The following is a 24025-nucleotide window of genomic DNA, read 5'->3' on the forward strand; positions in this document are numbered from 1 at the left end:
TTAAAATACATATTTTTTAATTTTTAACATTTATACATCAAAATTATAAAAATAAACACTTAAAATGTTATACAGTCTCTAAAGACCAAATCAGGTAAGCTGCTTCTGCATTATAAGAACAGTACAGCTCAGAAATTTTTTATGACCCCATGCCACCATCAATGGTATCCATGATGCCAGCACGCAGGCTCCATGGAGAAAAACGTTAAATGCTCTCACTTCGCACATTACAAGAGCAGTAAATCCAATAAATTTCGATTGACAAGTTCGGGTTTTAACTATAACTTAATAAAGATGCCGCTATTAATCACTTCAATACAGGATGACAGCGTTAGCAAAGCAAACATCTATAGAAGTAGCATACTCGATTTACCACAATTGCCCAGAATGCATGCATACACCCGGCAGAAGAGTATCGGGCATCAACAATGGTCCCCGGACTTGCCCGGGTAAGCAAATAGCTAAAGACAGGCATTCTAGTTCTTGCATAGCAAAATATTTCAAAGAAAATACGCAAATACAACAATCCAAATCATAAAAACTCATTACTATCAAGTATCAACATGGGTTGATAGCTGCTGCATGATATGCAAAGATGCCCTGTACATGACACTAATATCATTGCGTAGACAAACAATAATGTCATTGATTTGTAATTGACCAAGAAACTTAACAAAAAAAAAACAGAATTGAAGATTACGGAACCTGTCTAGTTTGGAAAAGAACTTTAAAACAAAACCATTTTTAAGCCAATGACAAAAAGCTCTTTGAAGCATTCAAAGGGAAATATCAGATTACACTGATCTATCTAAACATGCAGCAGGATAGCAAATAATTAAACCTGCCATCAACAGTGACCCGTCAGATCAACACTAGGACACATCATAAGAATCAAAACTCATCTAAAAAACTTCTATTTTATCAAGAAGCACCATCAGGTCAGGAAGATAAAAATACAGGATTCTCTAACAAGTCTTACATTCACCAATAAAATATTTATAACGACAAAAAACTGCAATATGGTGCAAAAATTGTACTCTTTAAACCACTAAAAGCAGCAGAGGACTTGTGCATTCTGAAAGGAGCTCCTAATCAAACAAGCTGAATCCCATGTCTTCATCCTCACTTTCCTCCTTAACTGGTTCCTGTAAAATTCATAAAACAAATCACACAACAGTTAGAAATATCAAGCACCTCAAACAACCACCACCCAATTCAACAAATCCGATTTGATCCTTTCTTCTCACCTTCTTCTCCTCAGCGGCGGGAGCATCGGCGGCAGCGGGTGCACCACCAGCTGGGGCAGCAACAGCAACAGCAACAGCACCACCACCACCAGAGCCAACATTCATGATGAGGTCCTCAATGTTGCGCTTCTCAGCAAGCTTAGCAAATAAGCCTGGCCAGTAAGATTCAATTTGCACATTGGCTGCTTTCACCAATGTTGCAATCTTTTCTGCCTATTAGCAATAGTTAAAGAATCCAAGAAATCCGCTTTATAAAAAAAAAATCACAAGCCCTAAAAACTTATTTGAAGAAACCGGATAGCAATAGTATTATTTATCTAGTTTTTGAAGGATACAGTGATGGGGATGTTCTCATCAAAGAGAATAAGAGCAGCGTAAGTGCAAGCAAGCTCGCTACCGGACATCTTTCTTTAACTATGAAAATCATCAAAGAAAATATAAGAAATCAACAGACAAAGTTGCCACAGTTATCAATTTAAACACAGAAAAGTAGAACGATCACATATATCCATCTATCTATAAATAAAGAGCGTAAATAATTTTGATTTTGAGAAGAGAAAAGGAGCTTTTACCTTGTGAAAATAATATCTGAGATGGGTTGCTTCTGTCTGTGCCCTAACCTTCGCCTGCGCTGCTGCAACAAAGAATAGTATCTAGGGTTTGGGAATCAGAGCGAGAGAGGAGTATTAGAAGCTGTCTGAGGCGGGCTTGAGTGTTTTACGGGGCTCAGTGTTATAAAGGCTAGGCCCATTATGTAATACCCGCATGGCGATAGATTATATTTTCACGCCCATATATTCAGTTATGTTACACTTCGACCCATGTATTTTAAATAGTCAATATCAGCCCTCATGTTTCCAAAAGTTCTTACTCCGTTGACCCGTTAAGAGCCCGTTTGGTATTGGTTCGCAGCAAGCGCCGCAGGCTTGTCTCTTTCAACAATGGCTTTCTGACTTTTCTGATGGGGGATAATTACAAACAAGTCGAATAAGTGTGTTTCCCATCCTCAACACGGATGCTTTTAGAAAAATGCTAGATGTAAAATTTCTTCAACTAAATTACATTACTTTTCATGGAAGTTTGAGCACTTTCCCAAGATTTTGATATGGTTATGTTGGCATGGATTCCCTATGAGATCCATACAAAATCACATGTGCTTGGGGAAGTTGGTAGTTCTTGATCTATCCAAAAGCTGTGTTAGTTGATGCTTGGAAAGGCAAACCGGTATGTATCTAATCTCTTTCTATAGCTATCTCTCTCGTTTTCAATTGATAACAACTAAATTCATTTATTTTTGCAGTTTCTTTCAAAATTGAAAGTTCTTTTGTTCTTGATTTCCATCACTCGCATGAGCTCATTAGAACCTCAGCCTTCTCCGGTCTCCCAGCCCTCGAAAAGCTAATACTTGAAGACTGCATCCGTTTGGTTCAAATTCATGAATCTATTGGTTATTTACAAAGACTGTTAATCTTAAATCTAAGAAATTGTACAAGTCTTATGAAGCTTTCAAAAAATGAGATTTAATTCACTTCAAGAACTGGTTTTAAGGGTTGCTCAAATCTTGTCAACCATTTAAGAATCCTAAGTGTAATTCATGCATGGTTCAAAAGCGACAGATCCTTCTTGTATGATTTGAAAGAAAAAGGAAATAACATTGTTATGCTTGACACGGAAAGGATAAAAAAAACAAAAGGTTCTTTTAAGTATTATAAAATAGGTGGCCCGTGTTTCATTTCATTGTGGGCTGTATTGATTTTTTTATAATATGAAATAATAATAATAATAATAATGTTTACATGTTGATGTATTTTAAAAAATATATATATATAATTTGAGTCATAAACCCTACCCTACTAGGTGTAATAAAATAATTTTATTTAAATATATGATAGAAAAGATAATGGTATTAAATGAACCAAATTTAAAAACAAAAACATGATAATGATGGTTAGAAGAAAAAGAATGCATGTCAAAAGAAAAAAAAATACAAAAAATTATATTCTAAAATAACTCAGTATTAAAAAATATATAAAAAAATAATAAAATAAAATATATTAAATCAATCAGAGCTATCACAATAAACTTATAATAGGGGTTATAAAACTAAACTAATATGATGTAAAGCAAACTGGAAATATTACTAAGGTTTTTTAATTTTGTAAAAACCGACGACCAAAAATAAGAAATGGTGTCAAACGGTGCTTTGCCTTGGTATCCTTGAAAGGAGCAAATAAATATCTTTATTCCCTCAAAACTCGTTTTGTTTTACCCGGAAACCGGTTACAAATTGTTTTTTATTTTTTAAAATATTATTTTTAAAATTATCACGTTAAAATGATATAAAAATATAATAAAAAATAATTTTTAACAAAAATTTAAACGCGCCCTTAATGAACATCTCTTCCAAAACCTTACTTGCTTCAATGAGCCTGCCATCTCAACAAAGTCCATCCAATAAAATGCCATAAGTTTCTGGTTGGCAACACAACCCACCTGCTTAGCCATCTTTTTAAAGTATCCGACAGCGATTGCGGGATACCCTGCGTCGCTCCTTTCAATAAAACAATATAAGTTCAACCTTACAGTTACATTAATGGCTTCACCGCCGGTACTACCTTTTCTTCATAATGCGGTGACCTTCGCTTCATAAGCCCTAAGTGATGGTCTTTATAGCCTCTCTCTTGAGTTTTATCTAGCACTTTACCAGTCTGATCACCAGTCTTGCCTTCACGGTAAAGATCAACAGCCATCGCTGAATAACTACCCAAACGGGGAACTCCACCTCTGATTAGAGCTTCATTAATCAAACGCTTAGTGGGTTTCATATCTTCACCATTATTGCACTGACTAAGATCAAGACGATCCCGGCATCGCTTAGGTGCCTTCACCCCCTTCATTAGGATCTTACCGAGGATTTCCAAGGCGTCTTCAACCTGCCCGATAGCCGATATCACATAAAGCATCCGAAGTGTTCTATATACCACAATATCCTCATTCCTCACCGCTCCCCCTTTGAGATATCCTCCAGGACGTTGAACATAACAAATGTGTGGCCACGTTTAGCCTTCCATCTTCGCACATCCCCTTCACAAGAATTCGACAACTATCCTTGTTCGGACGGGATCCTGATAATCCGTCTCTTGGAAGACTTGGTTGCAAGGTCAAAGCGATTACGCTGACAAAGAGCATCCAGTAGCAGGTTCAGGCCATGAAAGCGAGACTTCACTTCCCACGCATGAGTTCCCCAAGAAAATACGGTGTGCTGCCTCGAGTTTTGATTCCTTCACCAATATATGCAAAAGGGTATTGAAAGATTTCGTCCAGTTTACACAGTTGAACTTTGGAATGCTCTTGAAGAGTGAGACAGCTGCGCTTATTAGGCCAGCACTCGTATGGGTCTTGATTGCAGTCACCAAGTCTGAATCTTAGCGCTCACAGGAATCCTCTTTCATCTCAGTAATTCGGCCCGGGTTTCCAAGGATGCCAATCATGGTGGCATAGACAGGACCATTGTGACGATAACTGGCGCATTTGTCTTTCGCTTACTTGAAAATCTGCAACGCTGTTAATGGATTTCTCTGGCTCCTCAAAATCTGAGAGATCTAGTTGTATATCGGTGCTAGAAGCCCCGGGCATCTCACGTCGAAAATTAATTTTGTATCTACAGAAAAATTAACATTTAGTTTGACTTTGAACTACAAAAAAGACCAGGATTATGTTATAGCATAAGCAAAAGAAAGACAAATCGAATCGCTAATTTTTGTAGAGTCTAAAATGGTGGCATTCCGAATAAGATAAATAATTTTTTTTAAATTATCAGAACAGGGGCAAGCAAGAAAAAAGAAATGCACTTAATGTTAATCATTTGACCAGCAATTTCAATGAGACCTTCAAATCAATTTAACGCTAGGCAAATTAAAGCTAACAAGGCGGCTATAAAATTAAATATGGGCTGAAAGCCATGAAAGGAAGTAGATGAAACTTTTTTAATGACATAGCATAGAGTTGAGCTGAGATTATCTCAAATAAAATCTATGAGAATCCAAAAGACAAAAAGAGCCATGCACGATCTGTTTAATTAAGAAGCGAAACACAATTGGCCTGAGATTGAGTTCGAGTTCTCTCTTGTAATAAAGTTTTCTGTTACTAAAAACTTATATAATTATTAATTTTAAAATTTATAAAATTATTTAAAAACACGTGAATTAATCCAAACATCTATAATTAAAAAAAAAACCATAATTGTGCTCTACTTCAACCGAACCAATGAAATAGCGGCTTCGAAAGTTTAATTTGGGTAACAGTAGTGAGATTCAATAGATATCTGTTAAGGAATCCATTGAGGTCGCCTGTCTCCGATTTTCATGTTACCGTTACGCTGCCGTTTAGAAAAAATAGACCTGTTAAAACTTGAGGGAATTAATGGCATTGTTTTCTTATTAAAAGGGAAAGGCGTCGTTTTTGACGGTCAACCCAGTCAATAAGAGGCGGTCAAAGGAAAAACCAACGTGAAATGATATATTATTAAAAAAGAAAAAGAAGGAGTCGTCACTTGGTATAAATCCAGATAAAGGAAGGAAACATTAATCGCTCGCTCGCTCCACTTTCTCCATTGCTGCACCTCGCGATTGGACAAGAGGTGCGCGCTCCCCCCCCCCCCTGTGTGCGTGCGTGCGTGTGTGTGGGTAGGTAGATCTCATCAATCTTTTCGTATGCGTGTGTATCTGTCTGATTATGCGTTTAATTCTAATCGTACAATCTTTTCTTTTAATTTGAAGATTCTATATGAATTGTACAATTTTTTAAAGTATAAATCTTAGATCTTAATAGAAAATCGATGACTTTCAATATTTTTCTTCCTTTTCGAGGGCGCTGATTGCTTGGTGTTGATTTTCAAATGAAAATGAATGAACTACCGTTGTTAGAATTTAGAGTAATTCGACCTCTAAATTTAGGATAAAATGGTCTTAATTAAAAAAAGAAAACGGGTATTGGATGTTACTACTTGTGACCTGATTGGAGGAAAATGATAGACAGGGTATTGGGGAGGCTTATTGGTATAATCTTTTGATGCAATTTCCACTCGAGGATGTAAGTGTCTGTATGATGGTAGTTTGCAGTTGTTTCGGGGCTAGATTTGCTCTTTAGGAGTTTTGTTTGAAGAGCAGGTCTTGATGTGTTTAGATTTGCAGAGCAGTTTTTCTTGTTTCGTAGGTGCTGAACAAGTATGTTTGTTATATTGTGTTTTTTTTATTATTATTATTGCTGGATAATTTGCTTGTCATGTAACACTTGGTGTATTCGGGTTCTTTCAAATAATTTTTTTTTTTGGATATTGCTGCTTTAAATAAAAACATTCATTCAGCTTACATTTCTGTTGGATAGGTTTTCAATTGTTTTGTTCCTGTACGTAGTTGCTGCATCGTATATCCAAATACTCAAGGAAGCTCAAAGGTTTAGGAGTTTGAGAGACCCATGAGACTAGCTTCTTGTCTAGTTACTCTAGAATGCTTGATATAGATATTCTTACTGGACTTTCTTTTAGCATGACATGATGTTGCTGTTTTGGATTAACTAAGTAAATCTTAAATTTTTCAAATTACTAAGAGCTTGATGCAACCTCAAAATGAACAGACTGGCCAGCGTTAGCCTGCAAGCGCCCTTTGTTTCACGCATTGTAGCCATTGTATGCCCTATCCTTTTTTGTTATAGTTGGCTCATCTATTTGAATCAGATGGGAGCCCCATTTAGATTGATTGAACTGGATAGTCTTCATTTTCTAAGCTTATACCGCTTCTATGGATCAGCTCTGTCCTGACATCTGCTTTGCTGACTACAACACAGATTATAATTGATTAAAAGAGCGGAAGTTGAGGAGTAAGATAGAGAGATGGCCAGGAATGATATCAGGCAAGTTAGGACAAGTGGGAGCAAAAGGAATGAATCAGCACTGGCTCGAGTAATGAATGAGGTCTTTGCCTTTGTACGCTTCGCCGAATTTGAGATCTTCTTCATTCTGTTCTTTCTCATTGCTTTTTTCTTCTTCAAGAATCTCACGTCCAGGCCTGAGTACAATCAAATCCTTGTAAAGAAGCCTGGTGGTGCTGACTTTCTGCCTTACTAGGAAGGCATTGGAAGAGTGGCTTATTGTAGCCACCCCACCCCCTCTTGATTTGCCGAGGGTTTTGTTGTTCTGTTATAGATTCTGCGCTGGTGCTACCATATGTTGTGTTGTATGATAATTTCTGTAACATTTCTATTCAAGAAAAATACTGTTCACTTATTCAAATTGGATGTTTTATAAGGAAGGAAATTGTTTGAGCTTTGACACAAATTATAGTATTTCAAGAAGCTTGGTTACTCGTTCCAGTATTTATACACAAATGCCAGATTTTAGGTGTCAGGCAGCTTTTATTGAAGCTATCAGCTACTTATAGAGATGGCATTTTCTGGCGGTTATTGAGAAGAAAAAACCAATGTCATTGCATGAATGTGTAGATTTCAAGTAGAGGATGGCATTTCAATTTGCAACTTCTATGTGATTTGATAAGAACAAAAGGACCCATCCTCATTAGCCATTGACATATAACTTCTATGTGATTTGATGTGTGCATTATCCATATCAATGATCTTAGTTTAAATTCATCTCATCATCAATTGTATAGCAGAAAAAACTTCTCCACATACTTTGCAATCGAATTCAAACTGTCACAAGCATATGATGCAGACCCGCATGCCCAACTCTGAAACAGATAAGGTACCCACTTCCATTTGACTCCCCTTGGATTCCAAACACATACCCCAAAAGATGTGATCATGCAAAAGAAGAGATTTGAATAAGAAATGAAATGCCGATTGAAAACGAAAGATGAAATGTAAAAGAGATGATTGTCAGTAAACAAGGGGAAACAAGAGAGAGGGAGAGGCACAATCCTCTTTTCCCCAACTAATGTTCTGATCCTATTATAAAAAAGTAATCAATCATGAGTAATTAACAAGCAAAAAAAGTACAAGTTAATGACCGCATTGTTCTTAGCCCAACTTTCTTGTTGACCAAGATGGGTTCAAAGATATAAAACCAATCTTCAAACCCTGATTACTGCCGAATATAAACAAGAGTATGCTGTCGGATGCTCTCTGCTTCCAAGACATAATAATCTGCTGATTAGTATCTGAGGTAGAATCCAAAGCCAATATTGGATCCAACTTATGCTAATACATAAAATTAATGAATATGATTTCTCCTCCTAATTAATGTTAACAACTACTGGAGCCTCCCCAGTGTCCTAGACCGAACATGTATAACGATGAAGTTGATAGTGTTGGGGGGGCTTGAATAATTGAAGGGTCAGTGGAGTGAGCTTTTATCTCAGATGCCCTTTTCCATGAAATGAACAATCTTATGCTGAATTCTTGGATCCTTCTATTGTTACGCTAGCTGATGATCAGGCATAATCCTCCTTTTCAATCAGTGACTTGAAAGAATATTTTCCTTATTCTTTTTTTTTCCCATCATTTTTTCTAGGTCCGCGATTTGTGGATGTTGTCCGTCTTGTGAGAGGACAACGAATTATGTTCCAAACTTATTCGGTTGATAAATTTTGTTCAGTAGCTGCTCCAGATGCTTGCAAAGCACCTGGTCCTGTTCCCACCACCACTGTAGTTGCTGTTGGTGCTGCCACTGCTGTTGCTGTTGTAGTCGTAGTCATTGTGGCTGCACCTGTTGCAAAATTACATTCAAATTATCCTGTCATTTGCCTTTCGTCGTCAATTAAGTAAAGCATAAAATGAATAAATTTGCTGCATGAATGAAGTTAGGGAAATTATTAGAGTGATCACCTGCAGTAGTAGTCGCCATTGCAATAGAAGAAGGAAGTGACAAGGTTCCTGTAGATCCATGTTGTTGAGGTGAATAAGGGTACTGTACCATTTGGGGATATTGAATTCCAAAACCATGTGCTTGGCTACTCTGTGCATACTGAGTATAGAATGGGTAGAGACTGTGTGGGAACATCCCTGGTGTTCCTGATGCCCCTCCAGTAGTATAGTAAGGTGAGAATTGTTGCCCTCCGTAAACACCATAATAGCTCTGCAAACAAGGCCATAAAACTGTGGTCAAACAACGCAGATAAAATTAGTAGCACAAGACATTCAATATTATGCAAGTATATCATGCCAATACTGACCAGGGGATACATGGCATCCTGTGAATATCCAGCGTACCTGTGAGATGACATAAGAAGGAAGAGGGAGAATTTATTTGATAAGAATGAACAAGGAATTGAAGGCATATTAGAAGGGAGGGAAATTGATGAAAAATTCCCTTGTGATTTATCTCTGTTACTGTTTTTACTTACCCATAAGCTGAATAAGGAAATGAGTATTGACCAGAGGGTTGGTAGATGTATGGAGCCGAGGAACCAGGAAAAGTTGGTGGAGCCACTAATCCATGCACTGGTCTAAACCGTCCTGTGCCTGCGATTTCATTTTTGTTCTAGAGTAAATACTTTAATCCTCTTGTTCAGTGGATATATATCCACATTTCAGTTTTGCTAGAAGACGAATAGAGTAATTATAAGCATGTTATAGCTAGCTTGCCACGGTGGGTTAAAAACCTGGAATCTTTACATGTTTTTGGAATGGAAGACAAAAGGGCATTTGCCCCCTTTTTTCGCGTTGTTTCGCGGCACAATGCTGGTTGAATATTCAAGGGATTATTAACTTTTGCATAGAAAGTGGATATTTATTGAGATTAGCAAAGTATTCTACCAAGTACTTGGCAAGAAATGGAAAAGTGATGACAGAGAAGAGAGAAATGAACCATGTTGAGGAGTTGGTGGACGATTCTTTTGTCCACCAAGTGACGCAAGATTGCAGTTTGCCCTCCTTCCATCAATCACTGGAGATGGGTTCTGACAAGCTCTCACGGCTGCCTCCGGATCCTTGAATGTAACCTGTAAGAAGCAAGAGCGAAGACCCACCATCATAAACAAATCATGCAATGGGAGGAAAAATGGAAGAATATGCCCCTTGCAAAGGAAAAAAACAAGGATATAAAACAAATAATGGGCTTACAAAGCCATAGCCCTTGGATCTCCCCGTGTTCTTATCTGTGATAACAACAGCCTCCAGGATCTCTCCAAACTCTTCAAAATAACGCCTCATGGTATCTCTTTGTGTCTCCCAAGCCAAACCACCAACAAAGATTTTGGTAAAAGTTGTGTCATTGTACTGCCTCGAATTGCCACCACCCACGGCCATCTGAAAGGGCCTATTTTGAGCCATGATGATACACAATATTGTTCACAGTGCAACCAATACAGAAAAAAAGCACCAAATAAAACAAGGGGGGGAAGAGAGAAATTTAATAAACGAACTACCCTTCAGCCAGAGCAAAAATCAACCACCCCCGAGAAAGACCAAATAAAGAGGGAAATAGTAAGAGAAGGTATAAAAAAAGAAGCCAGAAAGAGCCGTTTGTTTTGATGATGATCGCATCAATCAACAAACAAGCACTCTTTCTTTTCTACGCGCACAAAACACTCGTGTGCCTATCTATGTTTCTGTCCGTTTTTCTTCTTCTTGTTCTTGTTCTTGTTCTTCTACTACTTGTTTTTCTAATGCTTTATCTGCCACTTTTTCACAACCACAACTCCTCAGATTCCTCAACAACGATGCCCGTAACGAGAAAATCATTACTGTTAAAGGGGGGGAGAGAGAAACAAGCGAAGAGAAGAGAAGAGAAAAGAAACCCTTTCATGAAATATTTACTATATTTATGTACACGAAAATAATATAGAGCATCAATACATAGAGAAGGAGAGATGATAAAATTAACAAGGGAAAAGGAGAAGACAAAAAAAGCTGCTAGTGGACACCCACGACGATAGTAGGCAAGGTTGTCCAATGAAAATCTTCAGGATCAAAGACCAACCTTTTTTTTCTGTATCAGCCACTTTCTCTCTCTAATATAATGGGAAAACTACAAATCAGTCCCAGTATATGTAGACATTCACAGATCAGCCTTCAGTCTTCAAACCTTTGCTATGTTTTACCCAAAGTTGCTTCCTACCACATTTTCACCCCAGTTAACGTCCCCAATGTTTTGGGTCAGTGATTAAAGAAGTTTGTTTCATTTTATTATTTTCTAGATTTAAATTTTAAAACCAGCATCGAAGAGATATATTAAATTTTCATGGAGACAAGTTCCGAATGAGAAATTAATCTCAGTTTATATGTAAACTAGCTTAGGAAAAACAATGACGTTTATAAATCCCAAGACAACACCTACATTGCCTACAAATAGACACAGAAAAACTTCAAGGCTGTAGTAACATTGATTCGTTCTGGGCAATAAAATAAGAAAGAATTGTGGCTGGTTCGTTACAATCTATATAATCTGGGGACTGATATGTAGTTATCCCTAGTAATATTATACAAGTCGATATCCTACAGATACTTGCCTGGTGGGTCAGCATAAACATCTGCTTCGCTGTACTCAACCTTCTACTGCATTTTCTATTTGTGGCATTTGTGGGTCTTCGAGATATGATACCTTGACCTCCCAGCTTGTTTAATTGGTTCCGTTCCACACCCTCCCTGCAGCCTGCAGCCATTCTTTCCCTTAACCGAAAAAGTGGATCATGTGGTTCGGTTTTGTGGGCCAAGGCTTTCTGGCACAGCCTTCTAAATTATTGTAAGAATATTTAGTGACTGCTGTTGAAGACACTAATTCCCAAATTAATTGATGTGAAAAAGAAAATACTTTTAATAATATGTATGCATATGTGCAGTGAAGCGTGCATGCGTGTGTACATTAGGGATCCGGTTGCAAAGTACTAGTTAATTCCTTCGTTAATAAATACTTGTTATATTCATTTGATCCTTGTAGTTTTAGATATTTATGTTATATTCATAAACTTCATTTTTAATACATTTATGTCACTAGGTATTGAAAAAAGAAATAGAAGGTCTCCGAAAACGAAAAGGTTATAGAAAGGTTTTCATCAGGCACGTTACGACAATAAAAAATTATTTCAAAAATAAATATATATTTAAAAATATTTTTTAACCTCTTCCTCTTCCTCTTTCTCTTTGTTGATTTTCTATAATCACCGAAAAGTTAAATAAAAACTGATTTTGAGAATTTCCTCGTAACACCACAAAGAGAAAAACACAGTGAAAGACTAGAAGGGATGCGTAAGAAAAAAATAAATAAATTGAAATTCACAGGCAATTACCCCTCCTCTCTGCACAAGCTTCGTCCCTACCATCTTGAAGAAAATTCAAGACACACAGAAACGAAAACCTGGAAATTAAAAGACGCAGCCAATGGCATTCAGTATAGTATAAAAAGCACACAGGAGTCGATAGTAATTGAGTTTACATTGCTGGGCAATCATCAAACCTAAATTCCTCAAAAATGACGCTCACATCGCACCTTTCTTCTTATTTTGAGAAAAAGGGTCCCCTCTTCTTCATGGTTTTCGATTCCAAATCCATGATGATTCCGTCAATTCAGGTTGCTACTGTCCCCTTCCACCGTCTCTTTCTACGTCAATGTGACCGAATCTGCTATGATGTTTAAAGCAAGGGAAATCATTATACTTTTTTAAGACCCGGCCGGTTTAAATTTCAGGATCTGGATTTTAATCAGGTAATCAGGTTTTCATTGGATTATCAGGTTCATTTTTTTAATTAAAACACTATTGTTTTAGTAAAAAAAAAAAAAACTAAGTTGACAGACTTATAACCGGGTCTTGCCGGGTCACATCGAGTTTTTCCCTCCCCAGTTTTCTCTTCAACTCAGTCTGGTTCCAGCCCCGGATCGGCCGAGTCCCGGATCAATCTGTTGGGCTGGACCGGATTTCAAAACTATGGAAACCATTATCTTTCTAACAAGGGTCTCATGAATAAGAGCCCCCCATCACAAATAGTGGATTATAATTTTTGTTAAATTTAATTTTATTTATTTATTTATTTTTGGTTTTTGGTTTTTGAAAAGAAAATTTATTATGTTGATATATTTCATAAATCTTAGAGATGGAATTAAAACTTGTATATATTTTCTGTAAGTGTAGATGCATTTGGATGGAAAAAAAATTACAAAGAAATTTAAGATGGAAACTAAATAAAAAGGAAGGAAAGGGTGCCCTTGATGGTTGTGGATGTTGATTTTTAAATAATTTTTTTTATATATTATCATGTCAAAAATAAATAATTTTTTTAAAAGCCTACCCAACCACAGCACGAAACACAACTTCGAGAATGTATTAGAGTCCGTTTGGCTAAGAGTTTGTGGTTGCGTTTAGCATGTAACAGTGATAACATAGCGTTTAGTTAAGAAATGAGCCGTGATTTTTATACGTGGGACCTACCATTATCTGCGTTAAAAACACGATTTCGTTGAAGCAGAATTTACATGCTTTCTGTCGCGTTTTTCCCTCTCTGTTGCATGCTTTCGCACATCAAGTAAATTAATTGGCATGAACAGTGCAGCATGCTGCACTGTTCATGCCAATTAATTTGCTTGAACAGTGCAGCATGCTGCAATATTCGCGTCAACAGTGCAGCATGCTGCAATGTTGATGCTAATTAAACAGTGCAGTGTTGCACTGTTCGCGTCAATAATGTAGCTTGCTGTATTATTCTGGCCGACCCGGTTCCGGTTCAAAACTTAAAATATATTAAAACGAGTTCGATCCAGCAAAAAAAAATTATTTTTTATTATTTTAATTGTATTTTATTTGAAAAACTAGTATTTAATATTATTCAATATTTAACTACATAAATTAGACAAAGATCGTTTAATGACGTAGCATTTGCAGAATTGTAGATATTTTAATGGAAAAATAAAAAATATTTTATATAAAGTATTATTTATTTTATGATGTAATATCAATAGTTAAATCTACAAAATTTTAAATTAAAAACCATCAATATTAATATATATATATTTTTAAATTATTTTATAACTTTAATTTCAAAAGTATTCTTAACTAAACACATTAAGCTACTTTTTACTCAACCTTAATTTTAACTACAGTTTTAATCAAATATCTATTTTTTCAAATCAACCTTAACTAAAAATATTTTTTATAAAATAATTTTTTTAAATCACAACTAGAATAGTTACCACAATACCAAACACACTCTAAAACAAACGGTGGCTTGGCGGAGGAACCGGCATTTAATAAAATGGTCAAATAGGATAAGGCAAGGGAGTAAAAAAAAGGGGTAAATCAGATCTCCACTAGACATAATTAATACTCTGAAACCGAATCATGACTGTCGCTAGCACACAAACGGTTCGACTGTCCAAGAGATCGGTCAAACCTGTCCTTTATTTATCTTTAAAAATTCGCTGTAATTTCATTAATAATCTTTAAGTTATCTGTTTGTTTTTTTATATTTTACCTTATTTTTTAAAATTTAACCATTTTTGTGTCGGCTCTGTTGGTTGCTGCTAAGGCTGGGCTTTTTTTGAAAGGGTTGAATTTGTCATTTGCGCTGCATATGCGTTGTCCGCTGCCTTGGGTGAGGGGGAAATTGTGAAATTGAAAAAATCTCTCTATCTTGTAAAAGAGTTGATAATGACAGCAGATACGCGTGTCATCGTTTTAAGGAGAGTTTGCGTAATCCGATTAAGCGTCTTTTTATTTTTTGCGTGTTTCAAAAAACATTTATAAAAAAATTTAATTTTTCATTTATTTATTTTTTACTTTAAATCAATGTATTCTATATTTTGGTATTTTTTACTAAAATATATTTCGTAGACATCTTTTAATAATCTTAAAAGTAAATTTTATGATTATTAAAACTTGATGTGTGTAGCTCAACTAGTCAGACTTTCGATTTGCTTCTAGAAATCACTATTTCGAATCCACAAACCTCAGGATTACTTGAGACTTACATAATCATTAATTTTAGAGTGTATTGCGGCTTAGTTCTTAAAATAAATAAATAAATACAAGTTTTTATTGAAAGCATAATGATATACGTTGCTGCAGCTGTCAGATAAGGGATAGTAAAGTTTATTTTTTAAAGTATTTTGATTTGAAAATTTATTTTTGTTTTTATTTTTAACATTATCATATCAAAATAATTTTAAAATATAAATAATAATAATTTAAAACTAAAAAATTTAAAACTAGCTGAACAAACAAACATTGCCCAAGTGCTTATTTTTGGGTGGAACCTGTCTGTGGCAGCATTACAAAGGCATTTTTTAGTGTTTTTAACGAGGGTGGATACAGCCAATTTTACGTGCATAACTATAAGAACATGCATCGATAGCGGGGGGGTAAAAAGGTAAGAGAAGGGCTAGCTCGGGGACAGGCGAGCCAAGCTGAGGAAACTGAGAAAGACAAGAAAAGAAAGCATAAGAGAGCGAGGAAAGCGTCGTGTACCAGCCCACATGAAGACTGCAAAGCCATGACAGGCAGGCACAGCAGAACTAGCACATGCCCTCGCCAGTGCTTTCCATTCACCTCCTTATAGAGTATTAATTACTAGCATTAAACTTACTGCTAGGTCTTGTTTTCTAGTGGAAATGGTCAATTTCCAGGCCGTTGATTCTCCTTCTGAAGCTCTCTCAGGGTTTGCGACAAGGACCGCATTCTCTGGTGTTAGAAACGGTCTCCATGAAAATTAGAATGGTCGGCCCTGCACATGATCAGTCAACGGAGAGGCTTTTACAGTAACGTGGCCAGATATGTTTCCTTGGACTTGCATTATCCATTCTATTTTCATGGCAACTTAGACCCACCTCCAGGTTGTCCAGCATCGTCTTCCCTGCTCCTGCTGCTTCTGCTAATCTCTCCTTTCAATTTTTTTTCTTTTCTTTTCGAACAGTTAAAGCTTGTACGTAAAGGGAAAGCTTCCAGGCCCGAGGTAATTTGTTGGTGTATAAAAAAGAATAATAATATTAAAAAAACACCGTGGGCCTCGAGATATTGCTGTATGCGCCACATGTTCTCAAAATTATTAATTATAATCATGAAAGATTGCAGGAAAAAAAACAAACAAGAAAAAGTCGCAGGCTTATTAAAATAACGTCATGTTATTTATCTTTTAGTTAAAAAAGAGCATGCATATTCGACAAAATTACAAGTACGAGAATATTTAATTATACTTTTCATTGTATGTCACACCAGTTTATTTAATTTTAAATTCCCGATAAGAATATGTAATTCATCTTTTATATTTTATAATTCCACAACACTAACTTTTTTTTTTTTATGTTCACAATAAAGTGTTTTTTAATAAACTTTTATGTTAATTGAGATTAAGAGTTTGTTTGGCAGTGTGGTTACGGGTGCTTTTTAAATAACTTTTCGTGCCAAAATGCATGCTAATGATGTTTTTTTATTTTTTAAAAATCATTTTTGACATCAGCACATCAAAACGATCCAAAACGTACAAACCATATTAAATTTTAATAAAAAAAAAAAATCAAAATTTTTAAAAACATAATAACAGCCGCGTTCTCAAACAGTGCCAAATCTATATCACATCTGAACAGCATTAACTTACGAGGTTCCAAATTTTCCTAAAGTAACCTTATATGGCGAGAAGATTGAAAAAGACTGAGAAAGAAAGTTCAATAATGATTTATGAGGTACATATGTATGCGAATTCCCAGAAGTAAAGGGAAAAAAGGAGCGAAAAAGAAAAAAGAAAAGTTACACCTTTTAATTATGGGAAATTGATTAATATATAATTCTAGAGTTATTTTTACAAAGAAAATGGTTTTGCCATATGTTTGTATTACCCTCTATTTAAAAAAAAACTGGGATGCCTCGTAGAGCTTCATTCTTTATAAATGAATAGAGTAAAGTTTTTATTTCAATTCAACCTACTTTTATAAGTTTTTTTAATAATCATTTAGGTTATTTTTAAACTGAATAAGTTAAATATATCAAATCAATATAATTTTTATATGATTTAATGTTAAACCTAGTTTAGAAAAGAAATTGAATTGAAAAGTTTTTTTCTTGTAAATTTTATTTTTTTTATTTTAATTTTTTTATTAATCACTCGGATTGTTTTTTAATCAATTAAATTAATTAAATTATGTCAAAACAACTCTAAGATTTCAAAATTAAGTTGCCGGGTAAGATTTAATAATAAGTCTAAATAGTTTTCTATACCTTTGTTTTTTTTGGTATGTTAACTATTTGCCCGCGGCAAGGAAAGAATATGTACAAAATAATAGAGAAAAGATGAATGAAGTAACGGCAACGGCGTTACTTGATTTTCAATTTTTTTCCTTATGTCTATTTTCGTCAATAACAATAAAAAACACATGAATTTCAACTTCATCCTTAAACCTTCTTAAACATAATTCAATATCTTGAGAATTATAGAACATTTCAATATCACTTCAAGGTTACACTTGTAATAATAAGAGGAAGGCGCATCAATTATTACGTGCACATTTTTCTTCAAACCAACGTTGTAAACTCTCACATATGATGGCAAGTTGGAATTTCTTGTTGTTGGAAAACGAAGCCCCTGCAGGGCCTACACCGGAGGTTGTTGGCTATGAATATGCCGGAGTGGGAACACGGCAATTAGCAACCGGCATCTATGGCTGTTTTCAAAAAAATTCCGTCGTAGCTAGGGTTTGATTCGCCTTGCTGTATTCTAAAACAAGCGTATGTGATGCCAAAAAAAAGGTCATTCGAGTTAATCACAAGCCAGGGAAGAATGAAATAAGCCCCTGATGCTGGACCAGGGTAGTCGAAGCTCCGATTTGCGCACGCCTGGGTCAGCCCAGGTTGTGCGTTGGCCCCCCATTTAATTAGGAAAACCTCATAAAAGTTCCAACTTACCAGGACAGTCTCAGTTAGATCCTCGACGTGTTAATAAATTCTTAATTATATATCCTTCAACGGTTTCAGTTCATGAAATTATTAAATACTGAAGAAAAAATAAAAACTTGTCCACGTCATCTGAATAATGTAAATAAGGTTGGTTTTTGTTTGTTAAAAAGTCAATCCAAATTCATTTCATTTAGTGATAAAAAAAATTGAATTTCATTTAGGTCCGTTTATTTGCTGGAAAGTAATTTTCTTCTGAAATGTGAATTATTTTTTGATGTTTGATAGTGTAATGAAAAATAAATTAGAAAACACTTTCTAGTGTTTGGTTACGTAATGGAAAATGAACTGAAAAATAACTTGTTAATGTTTTATTTTTCTCAAGTTTATTAAAACAACGAGGAACAAATCTTACAAATTAAAAAGTTGAATGAGAATAAAATTGAAAAAAAAATATAATTTCATAAATTATCTCAAATAAAATAAATAGTAATCAAAATAATAGAGATCAAATCTAAAAAATAAAAAAATTAAAGATGAAGAAATTAAAATAATAATAATTAACATTTCATAAATTATTTCAAATAAAATAAGTAACAATAAAAAGAGTGAGGATCAAATTTGATAGATAAAAAATTCCAATAAAAAAATGATAAGGGAAAAACAAATAATAAAAATAAGGACCAAAGTTAAAATAAAAATTAAATTTTAAGAGATGAAATTGAAAAATAAATATTCAAACAAAATATATATAGCAATCAAAAGTTTGAGGATCAAATTTAATATAATTAGCAAATAATATGACATTTCTAAATTTTTCACAACTTTCAGAAAGTGTTTTCTGTCCAAATTTTTTAGGAAATTACTTTCCTGGAAACCAAGCCAAATTTTTCTTTGATTAACTTTTTTAATGACAAACAAACACAGAAAAGTTTGAAAAATAATTTTCTAAAAATTACTTTCTGAAAAACAAACATAGCCTTAAAAGAGAGAGAGAGAGAGTTTTACAAAGTTTATAATTTCACATGTAAAAAATTAATTAAAAAATTTATAAGAAACTGAATTGTATTTATTATAAATACAATGAAGAAAAAACTTCATATTAGAGTTTTTTTAAGAAAAAAAGTATAAAAAATTAAGGATGAAAATGTATTAATTTTTAATTTTACGTGGTGGGAACATGACACGTATTAATTTTTTTTAACAGCATTACTGATTCAAATCGATGGAAGGATATGGTGATAACGAAGGATGATATTAATAAAAAAAAAAAAACAGAAAAGAGTAGAGAGATGTAGAAAAACATTAACCCAATAATTAAGCCATAGCCTTTTTAATAAATATAACCTTTATATTTTTTGAACATGAGAGGATTCAAATCCTATAATTACGCGATCACTGTCGTCCACTTTTTTTAAGCAGGTAAATATGCTCTGAAAGCATCCTCCACGAGTACATGATAATTCTTTTTTTTTTAAAATAAAATAAAATTCTACTGCACCAATTAGAACTCAGAAGATGTGTATTAAGAACGAAATAAGCCCCCACTACAGAGACCAGGTTCCTAGCTCCCAGCACCCCGGCCAGCCCAGCCCATTTACACGGACCAATATATTTTTTTTTTTTTTAGATTGGTAGGGTGTTTAAGAATATGGTAAAAATTATTTTTAAAAATATTTTTTATTTAAATTATTTTTAAAATAATATTTTTTTAATTTTTAAAATTTATTTTTAACATAGCATATTAAAATAATTTAAAAATACTAAAATTATTAATTTAAAATAAAAAAATCATTAAATTTTTTTTTAATCTTCTTACCAGAAAGTAAAACTTCTTGGTGCGGGGCCGTGTGGACAAGCTCATTATTGATATCGATACTTTGTTTCCACGAAAGCCAAAGCTATATGGCTAAGTGCCCGTTTGGAGAATCACAATTTTTGCTTTCTCTTTAAGCTCATGTGGCTTTTCATTCAAAAGCAAAATTCTAAAGTGTATGGTTCCAATTAGAAGTCAATAATATAGCACATTTCATGCATGGTGTTACAGTTACTTTTTTTAAAGTATTTTTGAAAAAAATTAATTTTATTTTTATTAATTTTATTTTTAATTAATATTTTTTTGATGTTTTTAAATTATTTTGCTGTGCTGATGTGAAAAATAATTTTTTAAAAATAAAAAATATTATTTTAATACATTTCCGAGTGAAAAACAACCGTTACCATACTCCAAAACACCATTATCTTTAGCTTTTGAACTTCAACTTTCAATACAAGTGTTACTTATCTTTATTAATTGTCTTAAATACCTTTATTAAAATAAATTGAGATTGGTTTGATGGATGAGGATAAAGATTATGTGAAAATATTTTTTTTTTTATTAATGTGGGTGTCCGAGCCAGTTTGCGTGCACCTCGATTAATTCCACGAGCCTTAAAATTAACGACCATATAAACCTTCCGTGTTCATCATATTAGCAACCACTTGGCGTGGCTCGAACATGAAAAATATAAATTAATATTGATATTTATTATATTAGTAATTATATAACTTGAATCTGAAAAATACAAATTAATATGGATGGTTTGGTGATAAAAGAGGAGTTGAAATATGTCAAAAGTGTAGATGAGATGTTTATCGGTAGCGAAGGACAAGGAGATGCTTCTTATTATGGAGGTCAAAGCAATCGTAAATTAAACTAAAATATTAATATTACAACTTTACCATTAAACTAAAATGCCCTAGACACCATGGCTACCTTATTCTTCTCCCTTTTCTTTTTCAATTTTCAACTTTCAATCTCCAACGTAAATTTTGACCCATCACTGCACAAAATGAAACAAACCCAGCAATCCAAGCTTCAAGATTAGAAAACCCAAAACCCAGAATTCCCATCAACCAAAATGGATCCAAAGCAAACTCTTTCTTGATGCTAGTCCTGTACTTTGACCCACCGCCACCTGGCATATCCTTACCACCTTCAAAACTAACAAACATCGAGGGCTCCATTTTTATGGCCGTGTAGATCCCACACTTGTCGAGCAGCAAATGCAATGGCACACCACGCCACACTGAAGTAGACAACCCTGCAACACCTCAGTTGAACCCAATTGTCTGTTTCACCATGTTTTGCTCCTAGCGTCTGTTACCTTCAACTTCCTGCTGGAAAGAATCACATGAGTTGCTTTTAGGCATGTGCTTGAGGGCTACTACTTGTTCACTAGGTAGAACACCTTTATAAACTTGCCCTACGCTTCCTTTCTCCTTTAAAATCTAAAAACAAAACAAACCCATGATTTTCTTTCAGCCCACATTCACTATAAACACACTAAACAAATCAAACCCATCAATACAAGATCAGAATTGTAAAAAATCCATAATGGAAAAAAAAAAGTGAAAAGTTTGACACTTGCCTTTGATTTTTCGCTCAATGTCAGGACACTCTTGGCGTAGCTTTCCCTGCCAATAATCCCTTAATTGCTGTTGTGCGTTTGGTTTCAGTTTTAACATGCTCTTGAATTTATCCATATTTCTCTCTCAAGCTCTCAACTTTAACAGAAAAACAATCACTCTGGGTTTTGCTGGTTATTCATTTAAGTTAATGATTCTTAAATATGTGTATTTGTATTGTACTTGGTAAATTTGTTTTTTTTATTTTATTTTAATTTTTAAGTTGATTAAAATGGAAAACGTAATTTTTTAAAAATAGGGAGACAAATTAAAATTATAATCAAACAATAAGAGGTTGAATGTAGTTTTTTTTTTTAAAAAAATATTTAAGTTTAATAATAATATACATTAAAGTTAAAATAAATTTTTTATATTTTATTCTGCTTTATTTACTATCAACCAAATAAAATATAAAAACAGTTATATATTATGTCTTGTATATCACTATTGGATATAATTACTTCTCTCTCCTGTTTTTTTTTTTTTTTGTCTTTTCTATCCTAAATGTCTCTATTTTGTTCTGAAAATATCATTTAATGATATAATTACTTTTTTTAATGGATCAATAAACTAGCCCCATTTTTTCCAGCAATCAAACTGTTAAAAACATAATATATTTATAAAATTTAATTTGGTTTATCATGTTATCACGATGATTTGCTAATCTAGAGCCTAATTAAATTAGATTTTACATTAATTTTTTTTTATCAAAACAATATTTTTTTTAAAAAAATAACTTGAGTAGACATGTCACTCTGCGAGTCAACCTACCTCAATTTGAGACCTAAGACACCATTTGGAATAGCATTCTAAATGGTGTTTCATAAAAATTTTAATTTTTTTATATTTTTAAATTATTTTAATATGTTGATATTAAAAATAATTTTTAAAATAATAATAAAAAATATATTATTTTAATATAATTTTAAATAAAAAACTTTTTAAAATACAACCTACCAGACTCCATAAACAAATCTTAAGCCAAGTCAACCACGAGTTTGTTCTCGTAACTATATATAAAAAAAGTACTAATGTTCTGGATTATAGCCGGCAGCTAAAACTCAGTTAAACACAGAAAAGAGAAATGGAAAAAAGCCATAGACTTTGCTTCAAATGGAGGGCATGGGCGTATAAAAAAAATGGTGTCAGAAAATGGAACTTGTATGCATCGGCGCTCTTTATACACTATATATACATAGAAGTAGTACATAATTTCTACAGCATACCTCGACGCTCTTGATGCACTAAATACAGAAGCAGTACAGAATTTCCAAAACATATTCAAAGTTACATCAATCTCCTTATTTTGATAACTTCCAAACCCATTTTACTCTTCCTTGATAGTATATAAATTCTTTGCATATTCGGATGAGACCGAACCTTCATCTCCAACGACAACACGAGCACGAAACCTGCCATCTAAGCATTCTTGGAGGATCATGCTACCAAGCTCCGAGTTGCCTTCGCTCAAATCCGCTTGTGTCATCAACTCCTTTAGTTGCGTTGTTGTCATACGGACCTTGATTCTTAAGCTGCTTGATGATGGGGTAATGAGGTTGCTTTTATCATCCTCGCTGTCTTGGTCAACTGAGAGCACCGCCTGGTAAATCCTCGCAAACCAATTCCCCATTATTGCTTTGATCTCTCCTTCTAAGCTCGAGCTTCTTTGTCTCTCTTAGATTTGGAATCCTTAAGATCAGCTTGGGTATAATTATTGCTGGAGGGAGATTTCTGGTTGAGGGAAATTAAGCCTAAGGTCGCATTAAATAGTTATGGCCCATGAGCCTAACGTTGGCAGCCGTATTCAGTCAGAAACGACAGAAATTGAAAATGTCACATCTGTGGTTCTTATTAGTCGACCATTAGCCACACGACTGCGATACTCAACTGTTTGGTTAAAGTCTACAAGGACATGATGCCGATAAAACTCGTGCAAGGCAGAGGATAGATAGTAACAACAATATCTGCATCGCGAAAACTCTTCGACGATCGACGATGATGGTAAAATTAAATCAACTTCATCATGATATCCTTTACAAACAAAATTATAGTATAAATAGGGTAATGTCAGAGGTATGTAAAATGGAAATAACTTCGGTCCAGTCAAAATGCATAATTCATTCAGCAAAGGGAGATACCAACTTTGAATGTTTTTCTAGTACGTACGTGGTTTTAAAATTTCCATCTGTTCAAATTTCTCCTGCTAAAAACGGCCGCCGGCGTTTCTAATACGTAACAGCCAGAAATAACGATCTCATGGTCTGTTCATGAAGATCTTAAGGTTTTTTTTTTTTTTTTAAATAATACTAGATGCCTGGTTGCGCTGCGCTGCATGTTGAAGCAAAATTTCTTTGGAAGTAAAAAAAATATCCAACTGACGAGGAGTAATTTTCATTCTCATTAAATATAATTCTTGACACTTTACTTAGTCTAAGGTTTAAATTAATTATGTGAATTGAGTTAATATAAATTCTGACGTGACAGGTTAAAAAAAATCAAATGAAAAAA

General features: G+C 34.1%; 4 protein-coding genes and 1 pseudogene across 8 annotated transcripts; 1 reads left to right on the forward strand and 4 right to left on the reverse strand.

The window, feature by feature from the left end:
* Positions 1–898: 898 nt before the first annotated feature.
* LOC133682010 (large ribosomal subunit protein P1-like) lies at positions 899–1979 on the reverse strand. The gene is made up of 4 exons (XM_062105237.1): positions 1820–1979; positions 1583–1661; positions 1248–1460; positions 899–1145 (listed from the first exon to the last, which is right to left on the reverse strand). Exons 2-4 carry the CDS (start codon positions 1649–1651, stop codon positions 1089–1091), a joined length of 339 nt encoding a protein of 112 aa, XP_061961221.1. The 5' UTR covers positions 1652–1661; positions 1820–1979; the 3' UTR covers positions 899–1088.
* Positions 1980–3633: 1654 nt separating this feature from the next.
* LOC133682988 (pentatricopeptide repeat-containing protein At1g05600-like) lies at positions 3634–6932 on the reverse strand (annotated as a pseudogene).
* On the forward strand, positions 5721–7581 carry LOC133682793 (uncharacterized). 5 transcript variants are annotated; one of them, XM_062106320.1, is made up of 3 exons: positions 5721–5886; positions 6633–6933; positions 7092–7581. In XM_062106320.1, exon 3 carries the CDS (start codon positions 7138–7140, stop codon positions 7369–7371), a length of 234 nt encoding a protein of 77 aa, XP_061962304.1. In that variant the 5' UTR covers positions 5721–5886; positions 6633–6933; positions 7092–7137; the 3' UTR covers positions 7372–7581. The 5 variants fall into 5 exon arrangements, with proteins under 5 accessions (XP_061962304.1, XP_061962303.1, XP_061962301.1 ...); XM_062106319.1 differs by having other exon boundaries at positions 6882–6933; XM_062106317.1 differs by lacking the exon at positions 6633–6933 and having other exon boundaries at positions 5721–5932.
* Positions 7582–8116: 535 nt separating this feature from the next.
* LOC133682792 (uncharacterized) lies at positions 8117–11171 on the reverse strand. Its single transcript, XM_062106315.1, has 6 exons — positions 10323–11171; positions 10069–10201; positions 9605–9722; positions 9434–9470; positions 9087–9336; positions 8117–8967 (listed from the first exon to the last, which is right to left on the reverse strand). The coding sequence occupies exons 1-6, from the start codon at positions 10530–10532 to the stop codon at positions 8831–8833; spliced, it is 885 nt and encodes a 294-aa protein (XP_061962299.1). The 5' UTR covers positions 10533–11171; the 3' UTR covers positions 8117–8830.
* Positions 11172–22662: 11491 nt separating this feature from the next.
* LOC133683125 (uncharacterized) lies at positions 22663–23268 on the reverse strand. The gene has a single exon (XM_062106654.1). The coding sequence runs from the start codon at positions 23145–23147 to the stop codon at positions 22845–22847; it is 303 nt and encodes a 100-aa protein (XP_061962638.1). The 5' UTR covers positions 23148–23268; the 3' UTR covers positions 22663–22844.
* Between the last annotated feature and the right edge of the window lie 757 nt (positions 23269–24025).

This window comes from Populus nigra, chromosome 2 (genome assembly GCF_951802175.1).
Source record: "Populus nigra chromosome 2, ddPopNigr1.1, whole genome shotgun sequence".
Lineage (NCBI taxonomy): Eukaryota > Viridiplantae > Streptophyta > Magnoliopsida > Malpighiales > Salicaceae > Populus > Populus nigra.

What these genes read in the sequence shown, in the direction of transcription:
- LOC133682010 (XM_062105237.1), bottom strand. Translation starts at nt 1,651, where the DNA reads ATGTCCGGTAGCGAGCTTGCTTGCACTTACGCTGCTCTTATTCTCTTT. An exon ending in ATGAGAACATCCCCATCACT is followed by an intron (nt 1,461 to 1,582) that starts GTATCCTTCAAA and finishes TATTGCTAATAG; the next exon opens with GCAGAAAAGATTGCAACATT. An exon ending in CCGCCGCTGAGGAGAAGAAG is followed by an intron (nt 1,146 to 1,247) that starts GTGAGAAGAAAG and finishes TGAATTTTACAG; the next exon opens with GAACCAGTTAAGGAGGAAAG.
- LOC133682793 (XM_062106317.1), top strand. Translation starts at nt 7,138, where the DNA reads ATGGCCAGGAATGATATCAGGCAAGTTAGGACAAGTGGGAGCAAAAGG.
- LOC133682792 (XM_062106315.1), bottom strand. Translation starts at nt 10,532, where the DNA reads ATGGCTCAAAATAGGCCCTTTCAGATGGCCGTGGGTGGTGGCAATTCG. An exon ending in TCCACCAACTCCTCAACATG is followed by an intron (nt 9,723 to 10,068) that starts GTTCATTTCTCT and finishes ATGAAATCGCAG; the next exon opens with GCACAGGACGGTTTAGACCA. An exon ending in AGGATGCCATGTATCCCCTG is followed by an intron (nt 9,337 to 9,433) that starts GTCAGTATTGGC and finishes CCTTGTTTGCAG; the next exon opens with AGCTATTATGGTGTTTACGG.
- LOC133683125 (XM_062106654.1), bottom strand. Translation starts at nt 23,147, where the DNA reads ATGGGGAATTGGTTTGCGAGGATTTACCAGGCGGTGCTCTCAGTTGAC.